Source organism: Fundulus heteroclitus, chromosome 23 (genome assembly GCF_011125445.2).
Source record: "Fundulus heteroclitus isolate FHET01 chromosome 23, MU-UCD_Fhet_4.1, whole genome shotgun sequence".
NCBI classification, from domain to species: Eukaryota; Metazoa; Chordata; class Actinopteri; order Cyprinodontiformes; family Fundulidae; genus Fundulus; species Fundulus heteroclitus.
The window spans coordinates 32549529-32574025 of record NC_046383.1 but is presented as its reverse complement, the minus strand read 5'-3'; the positions used below and the strand labels follow the sequence as shown (position 1 = coordinate 32574025).

General features: G+C 40.2%; 1 protein-coding gene across 1 annotated transcript in view; it reads left to right on the top strand.

Annotated features, from left to right (window-relative positions):
• The first annotated feature begins 8551 nt into the window (after positions 1–8551).
• LOC105919487 (gamma-aminobutyric acid receptor subunit alpha-2) overlaps positions 8552–24497 on the top strand; it is a 54500-nt gene continuing 38554 nt past the window's right edge. Inside the window, exons 1-3 of the mRNA XM_012854816.3 lie at positions 8552–8994; positions 9451–9542; positions 14364–14479. Of these exons, the coding sequence (XP_012710270.2) occupies positions 9475–9542; positions 14364–14479 (184 nt within the window). The 5' untranslated portion in view covers positions 8552–8994; positions 9451–9474. The remainder of the gene's footprint in view (positions 8995–9450; positions 9543–14363; positions 14480–24497) is intronic.

The window sequence follows — 24497 nt, the reverse complement described above, 5'->3', positions numbered from 1 at the left end:
GTCCCACTGCTACAGAAGCATTAAGTGCCACTTAAATGTTGCACCACTGACCCAATTATAAGTTTAACTAAATCCATGCTACAGCACGCAGACACTCTGTCTGTGTTTCTGAAGAAAAGCTCACCTCAGGATGCTGAGGGGTAGAGTGGCTGCATCCGATGTTCTCTGATCTACTGTGTGACTGATTCGACCAATAGTTATTTTAAGCAGGTTTAACGCTAGCATGTACAAGCTAATTCCAGCTCCCTCGCATGGTTCGGGCATGTTGGAAAGATCTCGTCGCTCAATCTTCGCAAGTTCTGATTATTATATATGTGCCCCACATCTGTAAAAGTGCTTCAGAACTGATGCAAGTGAAAAGCAAATAACCAACCAAGGGCACAGTAATTTTACTTAATCTCTCAGTACACCTTGCAGAAGGTGTTGCATCCATCAAGGTTCCTTCAGTCCAGCATAACATATTCTCAACAGCTCCAACCAATGCTTTGTGGTGTTCTCTCTGATTAATTCAGTTAATAGTCCTTTGACCACTTGGGAGCACTTACAGACTGCCCTTAGCACATTGAACTTTCATCCCCAGATCATCAAGAAAGAAAAGAGTGCTTTTTATCTTTTTTTTCTAAGCAGTTTATATCTTACCCGCTGCGTACAACTCTTTTGTATCATTAAGAATAAACGCGGGTCAGCTGATTCCAGAGACTGATGCTAGACTGCAAAAAGGGAACTAAGTAAAATATTTTTGAAACGAGTGTATTTGCCCTTGATTTGAGGTAAATAAGATTATCTGCCAATGGAGTAAGATTTTTGCATTTAAACTGGGAACGCCTCATCTCCATCATCCTATTTCAAGTGCAGTATATCTAATTATATATATGTTTAGGGGTCAACATACTCATTACATTGTCGGATAATTTTATTTACCTGGTCAAATCAAGGACAAATACACAAATTTTAAGAAAATGTTACTATTTTGTAGCTCCGTTTTTCCAGTGTCACAGCTAGCCCAAGAGAGATCAAGGTCAAATCAAGCATTTACGGTCTTAAAACAACTTGTTTCAAAACTCTCCTGGTAGTTTCTGCAAATGCAATTTGAGAAATCTTGAACTTATCACAATGATTTCTCTGAGTTGTCATTTACATGGAAGCTTATTTATTTTCACAGGAAACGGATGTAGCAGAAAGAGCCTGGGCAGTAATCTGCCTGCGTGAAACACACTCCAGACACAGCTTTGGGTAACTGCCTGATACAGAAGTAAAGTGTTGTTAAAAGCCAAAAATGCTAAAGCAGTTTAAGTGATCGTTATTTTGTTGATCGCTACACCTACACTTTAATCTTCCATCATACAATTACTCTGAGTTCTCTCCTCCGGATGCATTTCACACAGGAAGATCATTTGTGCTGCGCCTACCTCGGTTTCTGGTGGAAATAATCATTAGCTATGTAAATCACTGCTAACTACAAACACGGTGATGGTTAAAAGATTCATTAAACTGTGTTTGTACAAAGCTCTAGGAATTCAGATTGGAGTAGAAGTCCATTTTTTACTGTGTTAAACCTTCAGCCTTTGAGTCCAACTAATCTGGATTTACGATAAAGTTGTCAACAGAATTATCCACCCCAGGTGAGACAACTGCTAATAACCTTTTACCAAAACCTCACTTTAAACATTTCAACGAAGCACGTTTTAGTTTTTTTTACTCTTATCACTTGAAAATGTAATGATTGGTTTTGTACAAATAAACTGTGAATAATTAATCTACACTTGCCTTATGTAAGAGTTGCAAATAGATGGGATGTCTCGGAAGAATGTATGAAGGGATGCTGATTATGGCAGGATGTGCTCCTGAATAAAAAGCTTTCAAATCCTGGCAGAAGATGCCAGAAATAAGCCAAAAAAAAAGGATATTTTATAAGGATAATTAGGACCTTTTGTTTGGAGTGTCTTTGTTTGGTTGTTTTCGTTTTGTGTGTGTGTGCGTGTGTGTGTGTCTTTCATAACTGAGGTGAGCCAGAGAAATACAAGGCAAAGCTGTAAACACTGCAACTATAATAGGTGTCAAAAAAGAGTGGCTGTTTCTACCACAATTTACAGTCCTAGCAACACGGTGTCAAGAGGGCCATCCATTCCCTCTTTTTCTCCCACACACACACACACACACACACACACACGCACACACACACACACACACACACACACACACACACACACACAGGTGCAAAAACGCAAGAGCGGTATAAAAAAAAAACATACATTGCAATGTTGGTGTGGAGTTTTAATAAAGCTGTCCATCAAATCAATATTTGCTGGTAATATTTATAGCATACAGATTGACAAGAGATCGAAAAAGCAAACAAACAAAAAAGACACTGAATGCTTAATTTGCATAATGTTGTGGCTTAATGAATATAGATTGCCATTTTTTATCAGTTCACCCTGGGTTTAATATATTTAAAACTGGTTTTCTTTAGAAGAAAAAAAACAAACATTACATTGGCCTGAGGTACAAGGGAACCTTGGGGCTGTTCAGTGCCCCCTGCTGACTGGACATGAAATCACCCAAATGCCTAAGTTGTACTCATGCAAACAAAAATCTGTAAAGCATTAGCTTTAGAAGAACTAGTTTTACATTTTCTACTGTGGCAAGGCAAGTTTATTTCTAAAGCGCTTTTCAGTGACAAGACGATTCAAAGTGCTGCACATGAAAGAAAAAAAAACATTACAGATGAAAGCACATTGCAGTGGAATATTAGCAGCTGGTTATAAGACAAGTTGGACCACAAACATCCAGATTTACATTTAAAGGCAACTCTAAACAAATAGGTTTTTAACCTTGATTTAAAGGAACTCAGACTTTCAGCACTTTTACAGTTTTCTGGGAGTTTGTTCCAGATAAGTGGAGCATAGGAACTAAATGCTGCTTCTCTGTGTTTGGTTCTGGTTCTGGTTCTGCAGAGTAGATCAGAACCAGAAGACCTTAATGGTCTGGAGGGTTGATACACTGAGAGCAAGTCTGTGATGTATTTAGGTGCTAAGCCATTCAGTGATTTATAGACTAATAGAAGTATTTTAAAGTCTATTCTCTGAGATACAGGGAGCCAGTGTAAGGACTTTAGAACTGGGGTTATGTTCTCTACTTTCTTAGTCTTAGTGAGGACGCAGGCAGCAGCGTTCTGGATCAGCTGCAGCTGTCTGATCCACTTTTTAGGCAGACCTGTGAAAACACCGCTGCAGTAATCAATTCTACTAAAAATAAACGCATGGATTAGTTTTTCCGATCCTGCAGAGACATTAGTCCTTTAATCCTGGAAATGTTCTGCAGGTGATAGAAGGCTGCCTTTGTAATTGTGTTTAGATGCTTTTTGAGGTTCAGGTCTGAGTCCATCACTACACCCAGATTTCAGGCCTGATCGGTGGTTACTAGCTGAAGCAGCTGAAGCTGTGCACTAACTTTAGATCACTCCTCTATCGGTCCAAACATTATTGGAAATTATAAGGAAAGGAAAATACTAATTTCAAATATTTTGATAAAAAAATAGTCAGAAAAGCTGCTGTCAGTCTTTGTGGTTATAACTTTGCCTCTGTATCAATCAACAGACTGACAAGTCTGCCATTTTTTTTTTTGGCAAAACAGCTCAGACTCAGAGTCAGAATGGATGGAGAGGCCCTGTAAACATCAGTGCCCATATTCACTAAGCTTCTCAGAGAGCTCCTACCTTAGCCTAACAATTCCTGCTAAGGAGTTTTTGTCAGGCTTGGTGTTTTGTTTTGTGGACCAAAGTCTTTTATCTTACCCAGGAAGGTGGCTTAATAAATAGCAAATAAGGCTTACAGGTAGACAGGGAAAGCAGGAAGCGAGAAAAAAGGGGAGATGATGTCCGGAACGGGGGGGTGGCATAACAGAGGACCTGATGATGGCTGAGCTGAGTGAATACATCAGAGCGGAGACAGGAGGAGCAGCAGGTGGAGCAATTTAACACAGGTGAGAGGAGTAAAAGGCAATTACACCAGAAGTGAGCTGGTAGTGAGCTGGCAGGGTCAGAGGGAGAACTGAATCTAAAGGAAACATGAAGAATGGCCAGAGATGGAGATATAACATAACTAAACTCAGGACAGGAAGGCAGAAAGTAAAAATATACAAGACTGCTAAAATCATAAAGAGCAGAAGCTGACTAACACAAGAACCAAGTCTAACAGATACAAGATTAATCTACTAACATAAATACTGAACAGGAAACAAAACTAATGACGGAAACAAGGATCTAAAGATAAAGAATACTAAAAGCGCAACACATCAGTCAGACCCCTGGGGATCCTGACAGTCTCAGCTTAAGAGTGATTCAGATAGCTGCTGAAAGTGACTCTGAGTAATGAGGCAACAAACATTATTACCTTCGTGAGAAGGTATGGTTGACCCCGTTGCCAGGCATGGCGCTGTTTTCTAAGAGCTGTGATTGGTTGATACAAGAAACAAACAAGAAAAAAGAACAACACAGATGTGCTCTTAGTAATCAATAGGGCAAAATGTATCAATTAGACTAGATTAATAAATGTGTCATGGTGATGCAATTTAGCAAAATCAAATAATTGTCCCACAGCATCAAAACATACGTTATTTACCTCCTCGTCATTATTTTGATTTGCTTACTGTTATTTTTAAAATGACCATATTGGTGATTTTACTAATAATAGAACTTTATTGATTTCACAATAGAGAAATTCACTCCTGCATTTTAACCCATCCCCTCGGGGAGCAGTGGTCCTCCACTGTACGGCACCTGGGGAGCAACCAGGAGTTAAGGGTCTTGCTCAGGGACCCAGAGTGCAGGCAGTGGGGATTGAACCGGGTACTTGCAACCTTCTCAGAGAACAAGCGCACTGCTCTAACCATTGGGCTGACACCTCCCTACGTCATCTATTTGATGTTAATGTGCACTAACCTGTCAGCATTTTACAGGGAATGCCTGCTTGTATAAAGCCGTATTTTGGCAAAAACGAACAACATGAAACGGAGAAAAAAGGTGGAGGAAACCAACCTGGACAGAGGAGCAGCGCTTCTGTCCACACACGGCTCTGGGAGGAGAATAGAGGGGTGTTGAAAGGTAAGTTGGTTCCTGGATCACTGTACGAAAAGCGGACTTTGAAGCACGTTGCAGCCAATCGATGCCTCTTTTTCTCTGCTTTTACTCACCAGCCTGGAAAGTGAGAAGCGCTCTGTGCAGCAATCAAAAACCAGAGAGGAGATGGCATCTCACAAGCAACCTTAGATGACCATTTAGGCTACTGACATCATCATTTACCAAACAGCAAATACTTTCTCACCTTTTTTACATCTTTATATAGAACATAGATCATTGTAAAGTGTTTATGTATGTCCATCCATCCATTCATTTTCTAACACGTCTGTCCCTTGTGGTGCCTATCTCCAGCTGTCAATGGGCAAGGAGATACTAGACTATCGCAAGGCAACACAGGTTTATATATATGTTTTGTATAAATATCTGCAACTTTTTCAAATTATTATAGAATGTTTATCATTGCAAACATTTTTCAGTGTGTAAATAATTAGACATTTTCTATACTAGATTGTAAATTTTTTCACTTTTTATTAATGATTGTTCAAAATTGTTCCTATTTTTTATCTATCCTCAATAAAATGACGTTACTAGAGCCGTGCCTTTTACCTATCCTCCTGTTCAAAGTAATTAATTTCCCTGTATGGGGATGATAAAATTTATCTTAACAACATGTTAATAATTGTAGGATTGCTAAAGAAGTTTTTGTGGTCATTTCCTATGCTGTTTGGGTGGTGGATGAGCCAATCAGCTCTCTCTGTTTCCTCCATCTTCGCTGCTTAAAGCCCCAGTGTCTCAGATTCACTGGGGCACCATCTATTGGTGCACTTAATTAATTACAAACGACCTCGCCGTTCAGCGAGTAATAACTACTACAGAAACTGGGGATTGTCATAAATGTGACGTCAACATGTCCTTCGTGTGTTTGGTACCAAGCCACTGCTAATAGCTCATAGCAACGATCATTGTTTGAAATGTTTTTGTTTTTTTTGGCACCGTTGCCAGGTCCACTTGCTTTTTCGTCAAGTCGCTTGTAAAAATCCGTGTCACATTTTTTGGCCTCATTTCTGAACGTGCAGTCGCTTATTTGGGTTCTAAAACAAGCGACTATAAACACGAGGGAAGAGAGCCGCTCACGCTGCTGCGCTACAGCCGTGAACCGGCTGATATCACTCCGCCCCTCTGTGCGCACACATACTCCCTGAGAGGGAGACGAACAAACTAGCCGTCTCTGCCGGGAGGACAGAGTAGTTGCTGAACTACACTGCTCTCTTTCGAACATAATGCCAAGATAAACTTCACTGTTCACTGTCCACCTGGTAAAAACAGCTGCGCCGCTATAGACTCTCGTTTTCTCCCGGTTATTACTTCTTTTTCTTTTCTTGGTTACTTTCTCTTCCCTCTTGCTGGGCAAAGCGTATGGATGGTCCTTCTTTTCAACAGAAGACAGCAAGTAGAATGATCTACGGTCGTCCTTGCTTGTTTATATTCCTCCTTCACCAACAGCACGTCTTCATATAGAAAACAGAGAGGGAAAACGCGTATGGCTGACGAGTTTGTCCCCTTCAGCTTCTGAAATCAGAAATAGAGACGCTACATGGCGCCTCCCAGTTGGTGCACCTATGTATTTATACACTACTAATTCAAAGCGAAGAGAATGCTTTCATTTTTGATGTGATGTTATTAGACTTTGACAGAATATGAATTTATAAAACCAATGCTTGATTTTTGGGTAACACTTTATTTGGAGTGGTGTACATAAGACTGACATTACACCGTCATAAACATGACATAACACCTGTTATGAACATAAATGACTCTTTATGAATGTTTAGGACTGTTGTCATTAATTGTCATTCTGTAAATTATGACACTATTAAAGCAAAGTTGACATTGTTTAAAATGTATTTGTTATGACAAGCCCTTAATTTAACCAAATCCCAAATCAAGACCTTAATTTAACCTAATCCCAAATCGAGCCCTGAACTTATCCTTGTCTCTGTTAATGTCAAGTTGTCATAACGACATTTTTAACAATACCAACTTTGCTTTAATAGTGTCATAATTTACCGAATGACAATTAATGACAACAGTCCTAAACATTCATAAAGAGTCATTTATGTTCATAACAGGTGTTATGTCATGTTTATGACGGTGTAATGTCTTATGTACACCCCTTCAAATAAAGTGTAACCGATTTTTGCTAATTAAAAGTTACAAACTGTCCCTTTAAGGCACTCTAAGGCTCTCTAAAAGTCCTCCTCACAACTCCTAAGATTTCTTCACATTAGGAGCTCTTTAAGGACCAAGGAGAACAAGAATTAGAGAATCTGCCAAAAGGCTCATGGTAACTTGTGTCTCTGCTCCGTCTTCTTTACCCCCAGTCGGTCGAGGCAGATGACCGTTCATACTGAGCCCAGTTCTGCTGGAGGTTTTCCTCCCCGTTGAAGGGGAGTTTTCCTTTCCACTGTCTCTTCATGCTTGCTCATCACGAGGGATTGCTGCAAAGCCATGGACAATGCAGACGACTCTCCCTGTAGCTCTATGCTCTTTCAGGAAGAGTGAATGCTGCTTGTCAAGACTTGATACAATCAACTGGGTTTCCTTAGATGGGATTTTTTTTGACAAATATGTATAATCTGACCCAATCTGTATAATCCTATTGTATTTGAATTTGGAGAGTGCCTTGAGATGACATGTTTCATGAATTGGCACTATATAAATAAAATTGAATTCAATTCAATTGAACTACGGTGGAACTGAGGAGATAAACAAATCAGGTGGGACAATCTGTTGACAGGACAACTAGTCAGGTCTGGGCCTTTATGAAAGAGTGGCGAGAGGAAAGCCATGATTTTTTTTTTAGGGAGCAAATGAAAGTCCTATGTAGGGTTAGCGACTTGTTGTATGGTGTCATGTCCAGCTCTGGCTGTGAGGGGTTTTACAGTTGCGTATATTGTTCTCTTTTCTTTTGCAATTTCTTTCTTTCTGCAATGTCTATGTACATTACATGTTGCAAGGCACAGGAATAGACGACTCAAAGGCAAGACCCAACGCAGGATCATAAAATCAGTCATCTAATACAGTTTAGGTGGACAGCCATGTCTCAGTATGAGCTTGCACTTGTGCCTTGCTATTTGGGTCTCTGTAGACTGTTAAAAATTCAAATGTATGCCACACCATTTACAATTTTATTTGCAAAACCATTGAAAACCACGTATCATTCCACTTCAACTTCAATTTTGTGTCGCTCTATCACACCAATCACAACAGGATACAATGAAGCGTGTCCATTTGTGTGGAGTTCCCTCTGTTCTGCAATAAAAGTGCTCCACCATCATGCCTGCCGCTTTGTTTTGCATCACATGCTGCTTGCATCTGACGCTTTTCAGCTTCAGACACGCAACGTTCCTCTGTGCTGGCTGCAGGAAGGTGGCTCATCATCAGACTACCTTTAGGACCCAGTGCGTCTCCTTTGTAGTTTTCTGAGGCGATGAGGGGAGACCGAGATTGCTTCTTGCCTATCACGATTCACATCGCGACTGAGCGAGCTGAGCTGAGGAGGATGCTGAACCGCACAATTTAAAGCCAGGACCTACTCCATCACCTGCTCCTCCTTGTTCTCCTCTGCTTCTAATTGCTCTTTGTCCGTTCCCCACCGCAGACAGGCTTTTCTGGAGGGGAGTAATTTATTGTAAGCCTATATATTTTTGTTCAATCTTGGGAGAGTATGAGAGGGAGAATATCATCCGAGGAGGATTCCTCTTACTGGCTGGGACCATGAATTATCAATGCTCGCAGCTTCGTTCCTGTGACAAGCTTGCGTTTGGACGGTCTCCTGCAAGAGCGGCGAATTCGCGTTAACTTTCCAGCGCATCTCCAACGTTTTCCAGCTGCAGCAGGTACTTCTTGCACTTGAGGTTAGTCCACCCCACACCCAACCCCACCCCCAAATTCATCTTGCATCCGGACGCGTTTATTTGAATTATTCCCATTTTTGACACCGATGGAAAGGCAAGGAGCGTGGGAGAGGCGCTCCATCCATCCATCGCCCTGTTCTCTCCTCGCAAAGTCTGCGACCTGATGGTTCTTTATCGACCCAATTAGGGACGCGCAGCAATCAGTGACGCGATCAGATCTTGTATTTGTGGTAGCTGGGGGACTGAGAGCGTGGGACGTGCCAGTGAATACTAATTACAGTCAGATGCGGCCGCTGCCTCTTCCCCCCTTCTGCTGATTTATTTATTTATTTATTTATTCATTTGATGCCCACTGAAGAGGGATTCCCCCCAGAAATCGGGTACCAGGGCTTGATCTGTACAAATGCTCCGGCTCGTTGTCCGTCTCCTTAACCCCGGCCGCTCTGTTCCTTCCAGAGGCTGTAGGTAGCAGGAGCAGCGATGTGGAGCAGGGAGAGCGCATCTTCATTCATCTGCTTGCTGGCGCTCATAGCTCTCTGGGAAAGCAGGTGAGTGATATTTTTTTTTTCTCCTTTTTTTTTTTTTTGTACGGGAGACGCCTCAGCAGGCTCTGAGCGCAAACACACAGATAAACACACGCGTTGTCTCCGGGGAGCTGTCTGTCTGTCCAGGTGGACTCCGTTGGACATTATGACCACAGCTTTAATGAGGACGGCCATAAAGCTGAACTGGGCATGTGGGGGGGAATCAAATACAACGCAGCTGGGGTTTCCTACGCTGCTGCCATGAGTAGTTCTCAGCTGATTGGGCTTTTCCCTTTTAAACATTCCCATAGATCCGGTTGTTGCAGCCGAACGGCCTCTCAAGGATGATATTATGTCGCCTATCGCTGTTTTAAAGGAGCAATAGGCAAAATGTCAATGTTTTAGGTAGATAGAAGTAAAACATCATTTTGTGAAGAACTAAAGGTATCTTTTTAGATGGACTACGTTTAAACATCGCACACCCTCTCTCTCTCTCTCTGTTGTTCTCCAGTTACTTGTTTACACAGCCGGGCCGGCGCATACGTGGACGCACGGCAAGGGAACAGCTGCCACTCAGGGCTTACCCACTCCCTGCCCCAAAAAAAATGCCATAACCAGGCACAAAATGGACGGGAGCAAACCCATCGGGTCAAGCTGTTCTCTTGCTAACAGCATTATGAAGTTATGAGTTACTTCTTTGTTCCTTCATAAAGGTGATGCTGTTCCGAAGGGGCCTCAGACCAGGTTTCATCACATAAATCGAATCCAGGGCTGACAAAAATGTACAATTTTAAGTATTACAAAGTGCAAATCAGATTTTTTTTTTTTTAAAAAATCTGTAATTTAAAGGTGCAGTGCAAGATTTTTCTGGAAATGCATCTAAGAAACGACCAAGTGCATTTTTAAATAACTGCCCATGCAGACCGTCCTACCTGCTCTTCTGTTCCTGAAGGTGGATCAGATGAAAGAATCTCCCAAAGTCATATCTTATTTCTGTCTTCTGAGGCCTTGCTCTTCTCCTCATAAACTTGTAAGACAAATTTAGCTTCTCGCGACTCTCGGCCATGTTCAATGTATACGGTGAGAGCATTGGAGCTACAATGAACGGCTGAAACAGAACTCACTGGATACATAAACACTAGTGTGCAGCCTGCAAGAGGAAACTAACAAGGAACAAGCACGCATATTGGCGTTACGTGAGAGTGTCACTATGATTGGTCTGTGGCACAACCAATACATACTGTAAGATGAACCCCCCATAACTCAAAGCCGAAAAAAGATTGTTCACTATATCATTAATACTATTTTTTCCTTCCTCCTTTTTTTCTTCCTCTTTTTTTTGTTTCCAGAAGGATAACTTTTTTTTATTTTGACACAAGTTGATGCAGCTGTCAGCCTGTGCTTGTGCAGCAAACAAAATAGCCTTGTTTAGCTCAAACACCTGACTTGTACTCCTCAAGAACTTTGTCCCTGACTTGTTTGGAGAGCTCCATGGTCTTCATGGTGCGATGCCTCTTGCTTAGTGGTGCCGCTGCCTCTGGAGCCTTTCAGACAAGCTGTGTTTATACTGACAGATCATGAGACACTTGGCCTGCACGCTGGTGGACTACATTTCACTAATTGTGTGGTTTTTGAAGGTGATTGGTTGCACCAGAACATTTTAAGGGGCCTCATAGCAAAGGGTTTGGGCTGTGGATAGATACAAACAAGGCAAGTTTCAGGTAATAATTTTTCAAAATACTTTTGTATATCTATTTCACTCGCTGAATTTTGCAAACCTAAACTAATTTGTGGCTTTTGCATGAGATAAAATAAGATAAAAAACATTTAAATTACAGGTTGTGATGTAACAAAAAAGGGTGGGTGGTGGGGAGAGGGGTGTGTGAATAGTTTTGCAAGGCACTGTATTTAACTGAAGATCATTTTGACCTGTTTATCTTGGAAAGTTCCTTAAGATTACATTTGTTGTGAATGGACGTGCTATAAACGATCTAATTTGGTTGATTCTCCTCTCCTTCTGCTGGTATCATTTTAAATAGTAAAGCAGTTTGCCTGAACAGTGGCGTTGCATCCAGTCTCATCTCAGACTACTTAGGCTTTCCTGAGCAGGTCTCTGTCCGACTGCCTTACAATGAGATTATTTTCTTACTTCTTTCCTCTGGTTCATCTTAATGAAATGCATCAACCAGACTGGATGGCTTGAAACCGTTTAGGCTCAAAATGATCTCTGAGGATCACTGAGAATAAAATTCTTGCCATTCCAGTCCAGCTCTTTTCATACCACGGGTTTTATTGTGACCAAATTTTCCCGGAATTAAAGCAGTGCATTTGGTTCAACAATTTCCTGAATCGTATAAAAAGAGAACAGACAAAAAAGTATAGAATTGGATTAACTAAAAAAAGAAAACTCCATACTACCATATGTCCTTTTCTGGTGTCCCTGGATGCTTTTGAAGCTTGTTTTTGGGCGGGTAGATTTAAATCGGGTAGATAACTAGCAAAACAAAGAGAAAAACTTACCATGTGATGGTATATCAGGTCACTGCTGTACACACTGATGGGCTTACGCAAACACAATGGAACTGACAATGTCACTTACAATAAAACTTTTTATTGTTCTCTGCGGCATTTTTTTATTTTTTATTTTTGCCACTTTCTACCCTGTTTTTGCCCCAGACATAGTCAATTTAACAGCTGCAAATAAATGACTCCATTACCAGGTATTTAATTATTGTGTATCACTTTAATTGTATTTGTAGTTAAATATTAAGCTCAATGATGGTGATAGATAATCATAACAATGTTTTAAACTCAGGTAGTACTAATTTAACTGTAAGGCCATGTAAGATTTATATTATACCCTATTTCTATTTTCTAAGATTCTGTTCCCCATTGGGGCCAGCTGACTCGGATGAGATACGGCCAGTTTTGACCACTGATCAAAATGAGTAAACTATGAGCTAGCTGGTAAAGTTTTTTACATTCACCACAATTAATAGGGGTCTATGTAAATGTATATAAATGTAATGCATAGTCCTACATAAATCTGTGGTAAATCCCGATTAAGACGCTTTTAAATAAATTTCTGTTCCCTGATGACCACATAGTGTGGATCTTTACAGGTAGTCTAAAGTGACAACATCTCACTGGAAACCCCTCTTGTTTGCATTAATATAAGGCATGTAAAAGGTAGCCCCTGACAAGCAAGTAGAAATGCAAACAGAATGAATGTTGTTTTTGGATTGGAAACATAGGCTTTCTAAATACTGACGATGACAATATTCCCAACAAGGCTTTGACACTTAAAGGTAGAGTCAGTGATTATTTTTCCGGAAGTTTCCCTAAATCCCTTATTGAATTACTGCGCATGCGCAAGACTGTCTGTTGGACCGTCTTCAATCGACCAACAGCACCCCCCCCCCCCCCCCCCCCCCCGTCAACAATCTCACTCTCAACAATCGTGCAAAGTTGAGAGGTTTGTTCTTACCTCACTCTTCCACTCCTCAGGGGGGACCAGGTGAAAAAAAATCTCCCAGATCCACTCTGGTCTTACTTATTTCTACTGGGGCCTTCCTCTTCTTCTCATAAACTTGAACACGGTTTGCCTCTTGTGACTCTCAGCCATGCTCAAAGTATACGGTGAGAGCAGAGGAGCTACAATTAATGGCTAACATTGAAGCTAACCGCTAAGCTAACCGCTAAGCTAACCGCTAAGCTAACCGGATACATAAACACTAGAAGTGCGCATGCGCAGTTAGCAAGCGGAAACTAAGAAGGAAAGAGCACGGACACTGGCGTTACGTGAGCGCGTCAGAATGAAGTGCATATGGGAAAACTAATAGATAAGACGATACCCTTGGAACTAGTCCCTGCTATTCTGTATGAACGGCAGAGTTTTTACAGGCCTGTAGCTCTCATAGAGATCAGTTTTTAACCCCCATTTTCTGAATACATAATGTATTAACTACTTTCAGGATGGAAAGATGATTTTACCCAGAATAACAAAAAGTATTTCTGAAAAGGATTACTAACTATAGCTTTAAACTACGAAGTTACAGCATTCAGAATACTACCATTAATTAAAAGAGTATAACAACTGATGGGTATGTATATCTTAGAGTTTATGGACATATTATTACTGTTATTATTAATATTAGTAGTAGTAGTGTTTTTTTTCTTCTTTTTTAATTGAGGCCGAAAATCTCATTTTAGTTGGTCGGAACAACTTTACATTGTTGTACTATTGGTTGTGATTTCAAAGTACAGTTATAGACACACACATGCACAAAATACAAAAAATATATACTGAACTGTAGCTTTAAGATAAAAAAAAAACATTTCCACACTATAACAGAGGAAACAATTCCACACTGAGACTAAACCTACAGTGAAGGCAGCTTATTAAAGTTATATGGGCCACACAGATAAAAGCCCAGATGTAAATAGTTATTAATATTGCATACTTTCCCAGTTCCCAATAACCCGAGGCTGCTTCAGCAGAGCTGTAGCTACGCTGGTGATTAAGCTAAGATTTAATGTGGGACCCTATCTGAAGTCATTTACCATGAATCTCTGCCCTGATTACATTTGCATACCCGGTTGTGTTTTGGCTCAGAGATCAGATGGCTCTCGAGCGTTGTGCCTTGAACTGGGTCAGCCATGATGGGAAACAATGTCTATTTGTGTGTCTGTGTGGGCATGTATGGAGCCGCTGCCAGATAGCAAGGAGCTCAGAACTCAGAGGAAAACCGAATCTGAAAAAGTTTTGAGATGTAATAGGGTTGTTGATTACTGAAGTGCATGTGTCTCAGCTGCTAATGCTCCTGTTATGTGTCTGCTGGCTAGATCGGTAAATGCCGACCAAGGACCTTATGACCCAAAGGAAAACATCACCCTGTTCACACGCATCCTGGACAGACTGCTGGACGGATACGACAACCGTCTCCGGCCTGGTCTCGGAGGTGAGGAAATAACGTACAGCTTCTAGATGTGCCCAGAGCCGGGTGGTCTCTGCACGGTTTTCTACAACGTGTGCTCGCTTTTATGGAACCGAACGTGTCTCGTTTTTAAGAGAGCTCGTTTGCAGAGAGGACACTTCATTTAACGTCAGCCTTCATAGTACTAATAACCTTCGGCAGCAGTCCCCTCAAGAATAGACCGATAAATGCACTCTGTGTCCAAAGTATTCAGATTATATAACACCAAGTCCACTTCCTGGAAAACTGGCCACATCAAACCTCACTAATGACTCAATTATTTCTTTAGTTTTTGCAGAAAATGCCACAGAATCAGATAAATATATGGCAAATGTGTGGTTTAAGATTTTTATTCTTTTATTTAATTTTATTTCTGCGCCATGATGTATTGTGTGTTTAGTATTTAGATAAAAAAAACACTTAAATATGGACATAAAGAACACAATTTGCCATATGTTGTTTCAAGTAAAAATCTGTAATTTTCCTCTGGGATTATTAACGTATTTCTGATTCTGATTCTGAAGTACACGGTCCCTCATGAAAGTGTTCACCCCGCTTGCCACTTTTCATAATTTGATGCCTCAAAACCTGGAAATAAATGGATTGTTTCATGGGTTTGCATCATTTCATTTATAGACCACACCTACAACTTTGAAGATGTAATAACTTTTTCATTCACCAAACAACAGATAGAACAAAATAACAGAAAACTACAGCATGCACAACTGTTCACCCTTCTAAAGTCAGTACTTTAAAACAACCTTTTGCAGCATTTTCAACCATACGTGGCTTTGAATCAGTCTCTATGAGCTCGCCACATCTTGCCTCTGGGATTTCTGCTCCTTCCTCTAGGCTAAACTTTTTTCTCTTGCGAACAGCGATCTTCAAGTCTTACCACAGATTCTCAATTTAATTGAGGTCTTTGACTAGGCCATCTAAATGTTTCCCCTTAAATTCGTTGAGTGTTGCTTTAGCAGTATGCTGCAGGGATGCTATTCTTTAGCAGAGACAGAGCGACTGGTCAGAGTTGATGGGATGTTGGGACGAAGCTGAATATAGGACCGTTTTAGAAGGAAAGCTTTAAGAGGCTGCTGAAAATAAAGCTGCGGCAGAGGCAGTGCTCGCTTTGAATTCTCTTGATGAAAACATATTTTAGTTTTAGTCAAGTGTATCTTAGCAAATTTTTGTCAAGTATCTTTGGATTTGATCTTTAGTTTGCTTTAGTTTAAATCACAAGAAGGTCAATGCATTTTCAGGTGAAGTTTGGCAGGCAAATTTTTGCAGACTAACTTTTAGAGGCGAACTTTTTGACGTTAAATTTAAGGTATAAAAAAGACTCCCATACATAATTTCACAGGATAACAATTCAGTATTATAAATTCAGTGTCTCAAAAATGTCTGATTCTAATGACTCCATATTTGTTCTGTAGAGGTTCACCTTTCAGCTGGATTACAACCTTCAGATGGATCTATAACACTTTCAGACATCAAACAATTATAACAAAACAATGGTCTTACAATTAAAAAGATTCTATGGATCTAGAATGTCAATTCGACCACATTTCCCTAAAACATATAATACAGTTTTTAACAACAACTAATCAAAAGAAATTGAATCCAAGGTGAGCTTCTGCACAAGGTAGCATCTGCATTTTGCATCATCCTCCGCACATCTCACTGCTTTCCCCCGTCTCTCTCTTCACCACTTCCACGTTCTGCATATTTGGCATCTCATTTTCAACGTGCCCCCTCAACCCCAAAGCTGAGCTCCTCCCTCAGGATTTGGTGCATTTTGAATTTCAAATTCCTGGGGCCATCAGTCCACCCTAGGAGTTGCCATATGGGGAAGAGACCTCCTTTAGCTTGAGCAGTGCTCAGCATGTTAAATTGGCCATACAGTAACGCTGCTGCCAGATTATTTTATGGACACGGAAAGCAGAAATGTTTGTCTTTTTTCTAGCTCACAGCTCAAGCTGGTTTTCATGGAATACCATGGTAATATTCTGTTTAATTATATATATATTTTATCTTTCTATTGGAGGCATTTACGAAACGGGGAAAAAAAATGTAGTTGCTGAGGATTTTCAGGAATTGACACTGAATCAACAGTGGCAGAGTAATATTAAAGTTTTTTTTAGCCCGTATTGAATTTTGATTGAATTTAGATTACTTTTATTCAGTTAAAGTTGTAGATTGTGGATCATGGACAATAAAACAGAATACTTTTAATAAAGTAACCAAAGGCCTGCATTGAAGTGGCCCTTATTCATTTGTGTAAGCTTTTAAGCATAACTGAATCTAATTCTAAAGACCATAAGAATTGCCTTTCATGACCTAAAATCTACTATGTTACATTTCTATATTTTATTTTATGGGTTAATGAAGATATAAGACTTTGCTAGAAGAAAGGTTTTTAATTTAATGTAGATATTGCTAAAACCAGATATTAACAAAAACTGTATAAACAGAACCTTTGTTGCTGACAGTCTGGCATTACATCACGCGTTTCCAGCGTTAAGCCCATTAGGCTTAACAGAGTTATTCCTACTTGCTAAATACCAGAATAGTAAGATAATTTTTGTAAAAAAAAAAGTGTCTATTTCAGATGTTTCCATATGTTTCCATGGTATTAAGTAGAATTTTAAAATGTTTGACTTGGGTCAAATGTTTTGGGTTTCCTCTTACGAGCTTCTCACAGTAGTTTGCTGGAATTTGGGCCCATTCCTCTTGATAGAGTTGGTTTAGTTACTAATATCTCAAGTTGAGATGCTTTAATATTTTTATATATTATTTTCTCTATTTTCTGGAGTGCGTCAGTCCCTCCTGGAGCAAAACATCCCCTCAGCATGATGCTACATCACCACACCTGTACTTCAGTGTTGGGAGGATTTGTTTAAGCCTGCATTTTACAACAAATGTAGCAATGGTCATTTTAGCCAAACACTTTGGTTTTAGTTTATCAGACCTCAGGTTGACAGAAACGCAGGTTGTTGTCTCTGAGTGCAGCTGCTTTTTATGTTTCTTTAGGAGTAGTGTTTTTTTTTTTTGCTCTGTGTGGCCTTTCAGTCCATATCCATGCTTTTTTTTTATCATCCCTCCTGGATTACTGTAACGGACTCTATGTTGGAGTGAATCAGTCTTTGCTTTCTCGTCTCCAGCTGGTTCTAACCGCTGCTGTGCTTCTTTTAACAGGTACTCCAAAAACAGAGCATATTACCCCTATTCTGGACTCACTCCATTAGCTCCCAGTACATTTTAGAGTACATTTTAAAATTATTGTTTTAGTTTTTTAAGTGTTTGAATGACCTTGCCCCGCCGTACCTCTCTGAGGTTCTTCATCCCTACTCGCCCTCTCGGTCCCTCAGGTCAGCTGAACTGCGTCTCCTGGAGGTACCGAGGTCTCAGAGGAAGCTCAGAGGAGGCAGGGCCTTTTCTATTGTTGCTCCTCAGTTATGGAATAACCTGCCCTGCACATAGCAGAGGCTACTTCACTGTTCACCTTTAAAACTCGCCTTAAAACCCGCTAGTATTCTTTGGCTTTTACCACTAGCGAGACTTAGTTTTCGTTTTAGATTGGCTTTTATTGTGTCTTTGAAGTGTTTTTTTTGCATTAGCTTTTTATTTTAGTATTTTAATGAAGGTGTTTTTACTTTGTAGTGATATGTAGCGCTTTGTTTGACTTTAAGTGCTTGATAAATAAACTTATGGTATGGTACAGGACCTGCTTCACTGCGGTTAAGGACCTTATCTCACCGGCTTCAGCCAGAAGCTTCACATGGTCTCAGGCTTTCTCACCAAAACACGTTCATCTCTGGTACACAGAATCTGTTTCCCTTCCTGAACATAACGACCGCATATCTCGTGGTATTTAAACTTTCATGCGACTGTTTGAACAGAAGAACATGGCATCTTCAGGCATCTGGAGAGGTCAACGATTCTCTTTCTGTTTTCTTGGCTGACCTCTTTCAATTTCCCCATGAAGTCACATAAGGAAGCAGCGTGATTAATGAAATGTTGGGAATTTAGCTATTAGAAGCTTTGACGGACATGAAATCCTTGCTTAAAGCCATAGTAATAATAGTGGACTTTAGATCTAGAAGATAGCATAAATAAAAAAAATCTCTTTTTCATTACTCGTTTTTTTTTTTTGGTAAATAGGGACTTTTTCCCCCAATAACATACACACTTTATTTTGATTTAACCTCAGACAGTGGAGAAAAAAAGGGTTTTGTGTCTTTTTGTACAGTGCATGTAAACACCTTGTTGCTACTGCGGCTCCGGCCCGAGCGATCGTCTGGAATCAAACACATCTTTGAAAAAATCGAAACTGAAATCCGCTGCTTTTTAACTCCCATCTCCGTTCTTATCAAATCCCAGGAGCAACCAAATCCTGCACCATTCCGCATGTACCGCTATACTGTACGCATTAACGTGCCGAGGCGCCACACTGAGGATATAGCTTTTTACAAACGGAGTTTATAAAAGAAACACAACATGACATCAGATGCAGTTTTCCACGCAGTAAACACATTAGATCTGTTTGCCGCATCTGCGGGGAAAACATGTTAACGCTCCACCGAACTTTGGTCTGCAATGCCAGGAGAAGAGGCTGAACGCAGCTGCATGGAAGGTAGACGGGGCTGGAGACTGTTTCCACATTTCAAGTAACACGAGTGAGAGAACGAGACTTTGAAAAATGGAACCCCAAGGTATGCGACGTCCTCTTGTTTTAGTGCCAATCGGGAAACATTCAGGAATTTGTTTAGAGCCCTTACACATTGTCACACACGGTGATTATTTTTTTGCAGAAACAATTTCTCCCTACAGTGATTGAATTTTGTTTTTAGTTCAAACGCGTTTTCCAGCTCCTAGCTTTGAAAGGAAGCTGGAGGAAGACAAAGCAGCAGGATCACTAGTTTAATGCAAATCTGATTATTAACAAAATCAAGTCCGAAAAGTTAAGAGTTCTCAATGTTTTTGTTTTTTTTCGCAGTCTGCATTGGCTGACCTCGGTGTGAACTTGCAAACATCCCAAATGTTTTTCTTCTTGTGAATAAACGTTCCAACTGCAAAAAGGACCTTTTCACACTTTCAGCTTGATAGGCAGTGATAATGATTTCTTCAAAGTCATTGCTGGTGTCTTTCCATCCTGGCATTGTGTTTATTTGTAAGCTCTGAATCGGCAAACTGCCTTAACCTCTGCCATTATTTGTTCACTTGTGCTCTCTATGTTGTGCCACAAAGTGAGGAAAGTACTCAATAATGCCTGCTGTCTCATTGTTAATATAATATATTCATACTATGGAAAATGGTAAATATCACACACCCTTACAACCCGCTTTTAAGATCTGTAGAAAACGTTGGAAACCACGTAGCATTTTTCTTCCACTTCACAACTTTGTGCTTCTTAGTGTTGGTCTACCACATAAAAGTTTGTGGCTGTAACATGACAGAGTGTGTAAAAGTTTATGAGGTGTGAATAATGGAGCAAGGCATATGCGGTACTTTCTATTGAGAGTGATTCACTGTACGTCTTGAAGGCCTGATTCAAACCAAAGACAAAAAGTGTTTCATACCCCACATCTATAATCCCACTAGGCAATAATTGGAAAAATGTTTCTTTTAAACTACAGTAATTGCCTATAGACAGCCACCTTTAGAGGGTTTAGACAGTTCAGGCAGATTTTGTTGTTTAGTTTCTGAAAAGTGAGGAATAAAAAAAAAAAAAAGTGATCTAATATAAAGAGCAAACTATTAAGGTAAAACTAAATGTACATGTAAAAAAAAAGAGCTAAAAGGTGGAATATCTTATGTTAAATTGATCGTGATTTTAAATAAGCAGCTGGGTAGAATCTGACTTTGATTTCAAAGATGCAAGTTCCAGGAAATGAACTCAAGGATCATTTCCACACAAGCAATCTGCAGCTTTCTTCATCAGTGTCTGTCACTTAACTCTCTCGGATTTACCGCAGGATTTACATTTTGATTGCATCTCTTCCGCTTGATGATTCAGTCGTCATTTCTACTTCTTGATTTAATGCTCAGATCTCCACTCTGTCCAATTGCACGTTAACCAGCATGTGTGGCATGATGTCTCGGTTTGATTGTGATTGAATCACTGTCAAATCTGACAAGTGTTGGGACCTGAAACGCGTCAGAAAGATCGTAAAAGCAAAATAAGGGACATTAATTGGGTACCAAAGGTTTCTAACTGAAAAGCTTTGATGTTTTTATTTTTTTGTGTAATCTCTGACTAATAATCAGCGCTTTCATAATGTCCTGCTATTAAAGCAGAGCACAGTTTGTTTGTTCCCAGTTTGCTTGGCCGAAGACTTCATCTCTCTGAACTGATGTCATTCTGTCTAATAGTCCAACATTTGGTTTCTGCAAATGTTCTCCTTCCTCGCCGTCCAAACTGGCATGAGTTTAGCTGACATTTGGATAGTAGCACAGAGGAATGCACAGTCCCTAACACATGCAGGTTGTGTCTCACCAATTAAGCATGGTTCAGTAGACCCATCTGTACCAAATGGCTCAGACTGCACGAAAAGCACATGTCTGGGACTGTTGCTGCTGAATAAATGAACTTTTGGTATTGTCCCTGTTCCCACTGATCCTGAACTCCTCCGGCATTAAATGCACTCTTGATGTTTTCGAACGTTAAACGCATACTTTCCCCTGAAGAGATGTTTCTCTGTTTTGAATATGCTCCAGTCGTGCAATGCGATTTCACCTGAGCTGTCATTTGGTGGTGAATTTGGCTTTTTGATGACTTCTCATTAGTATTTGTGTTCGCTGGCTTTAGTTTATGTTACAAGGTTGTGATTTCTTCATATTCCAACATCCTCAGAATCATCTGCTGTGAAATCTGAACACTTAGCCTTGGTTACAGCTAATTGTTTTTGCTGAGAGAGCAACTTTTTGTTGTTGTTGTCTTTTAACAAATGTAAAAAGCCTTCAGGCAGGGAGTATTATTGGGACATTTTCTAACACTTTCTACCTTTCAAACAAAAACTGTAAGTTTGAGCAATTTAGCTGTTTTTATCTTGTTGTTTGAGTGACCTATTTCTTGTAGTACTATTCCTATTTCTTGTAGTCCTATTGTAGACCGATTTTCTTGTAGTCACGACCATATGTTGAGTTGAATTTCCACTTTCTCATATGAAGATTCAGGCTGAAGGTTTGGGCACGACCATGACTGAAACCAGTAAAGTTGATTCCTGTTATGCAGGGCAATGTTACACTGCCACCATTCCCACTGCTTTACACACGTCAGACGAGAGGACATGAACTCCTAGACTGCTATGTGTGCTCTACAATGTACAATGTCCTGTACATTTATATCAGGATATCACTGAGTCTGGATAATTTAACTGAGGAACATTTTATTTTCCACAAAAAAAGAAAAAAAAAGAACAAAAGATGGCAAAATAATGGATGTTGTAAAAATTATAAAAGGGTTTTTGCTGGTTTAAAATTTATATCTAATGGCTCCGCTGACATGCAAATCAAACAAGATATCTGTAAAAACCCAAGCAACCCACACTTATGAAAGAATCCAAATGAATAAGTTCATAAATGAAACTACTTGTAAAAAGCAGCATGGCACAGGGAATGAGTGTTCGGCACTCTTCCTAAAATTAAGTCAGTACTTGATAGAAAAGCATTTTCTGGTATGAGCTTCAAGACCTTCCATGTGTGCCGTTGGAGTCTGTCAGGTATGATGTTTGTCTCATTTTTCCACATCAAACTGTCTTTAAATCTTGAAGGCTCTGGACGGTCTACTATGCACTTTGAACTTTAGTTCTTTATAGAGATCTTAAATTGCATTGCAGTCAGGCAAATGACTGGGTCAGTCTCACAGCTTGATCTGTTTGGGATAATTTCCTTGCTTAAAAATCTTTCTCCATTCATCTATCCTCCAGGTATATGACGTCTGCCACTGCCATGTACTGAAAAGAAGCCCCCGCTACCATAATCATTGTTTTTTTTTTATTGTTGCTGTTTTCGTGGTTATGTGCAGTACCGTTTATCCCTTCTAACATGTTATGTATAATGGCATCCACATTCAGCACGCTTTCCCCTTGGCTGTGGAGTCATGTGCAATAGCTTGCATAGAGGCTGTTATGGTCGAGGACATTTTCATTTAAGCACCTGGATATGCAATTTCCTGCTCTCCATGTGTGGTCCTTTGCCCTTAAAGAGCTCTGCCGATCATTCTTTTGGCTTCTCTGTCACAAATGTTGCAGGGAGCACCTGGTGGAGGATGGTTTGAGGTAAAAATGTAGTTTTGTCTGCTTCGTATGCCTCTTATGAGGCTCACAGAACATTTGAAAGTTTTGAAATATGTTCGTCACCAGTGCTATCAGTAGGTTTTGCAACAAAAAGGTTGGGGAGGTCTTGAGAGAGCTCATCTGGTGTCAATAGTCCCAGGAGAAATGTATTTACGGGGAAAAGCGTTAATGTGCTCAGTGCAAAATTTCCTGCTGCTGAGTCCAGTAATATCAAGCATTTTAAGAGGAGCGTCAGCATTGTTGCAACAGTATCAGAAGTTATTAATCTCTTAATAGGCATTTGTTTTTATAAATGTTGTTTTTATGTTTGTGCTACAATAACTGCAGCTTCTTCACCATTTCAGTGGAGATCAGTGAATATGCTGATCTGTCCCCTGTTCACTGCAGTTATGTGCAAAACCAGTAATATCACTCAAAGAGCAGACAGGGTTAAAGTGATGATCAAGGCTGGTAAATTGTACTTCTTAAACGTAAAACACCCAGAACCCACTTCTCCTTCAGTCATTTTCTGCGAGTTACGAGTTAAGGTGCTGGATTGTCACTGATCTCTACAGTACAATAACGAGGCGGAGAGCCAAAATGACACAGGGAATTAGGGAGTCTGAAAGTTGTGGCCTTGTTGACAGGATCAATTTCTGCCATTCCAACCATTTTATCACAATGGAAAAGACTTAAGAGCTGATGATAGTAGAGCTCCACAAGGCTGAAATGGACAACAAAACAAGTAGAAGTAGGGTGAGATGATTAAAACTCTTATTATTATTTCATGCAATTAACTTTATTTAGAAATAGAAGAAGAATTAAAATATACATTGATAGCCTTTAGTCTGGAGCTCCATACAAGATCTTATGGCAAACATGATCAAGAGAGAAATGAAGGGTCAGCCTTGTTACCCGACAACACTCATGGATCGAAATCCTGCAGCCCTCTGTGATACAAAAGGCACATAACCAGACCCCCGTTCTATTGACCTTGGCATAATTTCAATCCACCTGAAGAGCGCCATCCTCACTGTTAAGCTAACAGTGTGCTTCGGGGCTCTTTTTCTGCTAAGAGTACAAGGTGATTTCACTTAAAAAGGATGGGGCCGTGTGCCCTACAATCTTAGGCTACAACCTTTTTCCATCAGCCAGACCACTGAAGACGTGGTGGGAATGGGTCTCTCACCATAACAGTGACCCAAAATGTATCACCAAAGCAATAAAAGGCTGTCTTTAGACGAAGCACATTAAGGCCATTATAGCCCCTTTTCCACCAGCCCTACTTGATTTCGCCCGCCCTACTCTGCCCTGCCTCACTCGGCTTTAATCGGCACGGGTTGTTATTCAACCGGCCTAGAAATCCCATGAAGAGGAAAACACCTCCTGTAGATTTTTAACCTCAGTGAAATTCTTTTTATAGGTTGGATATCGCATGTTCACGCTGAATGATCTTTGGTCAAAAGAGTGGGTAGCTCTCCCTACTGCCCTCTTTTTTCCTCTTCAGGCTTAGTTCATGGTTTGTACATAGTAAAATGATATTTCGGTTTGACCCACTCCCTTCATAGTGGTCCTAAAAAGGAATGTCCTCGCTGTTGTTCAATTACATGCTTTTAAGTTATTTTATGTTTAATCAAATAACTCTCGGTCTAGGTACTGTCTGATGAAAAACGGTCCAATTTGACATTGATATTAGGACAGCAATTGAAAGAATGATTCTAGCACTGGCG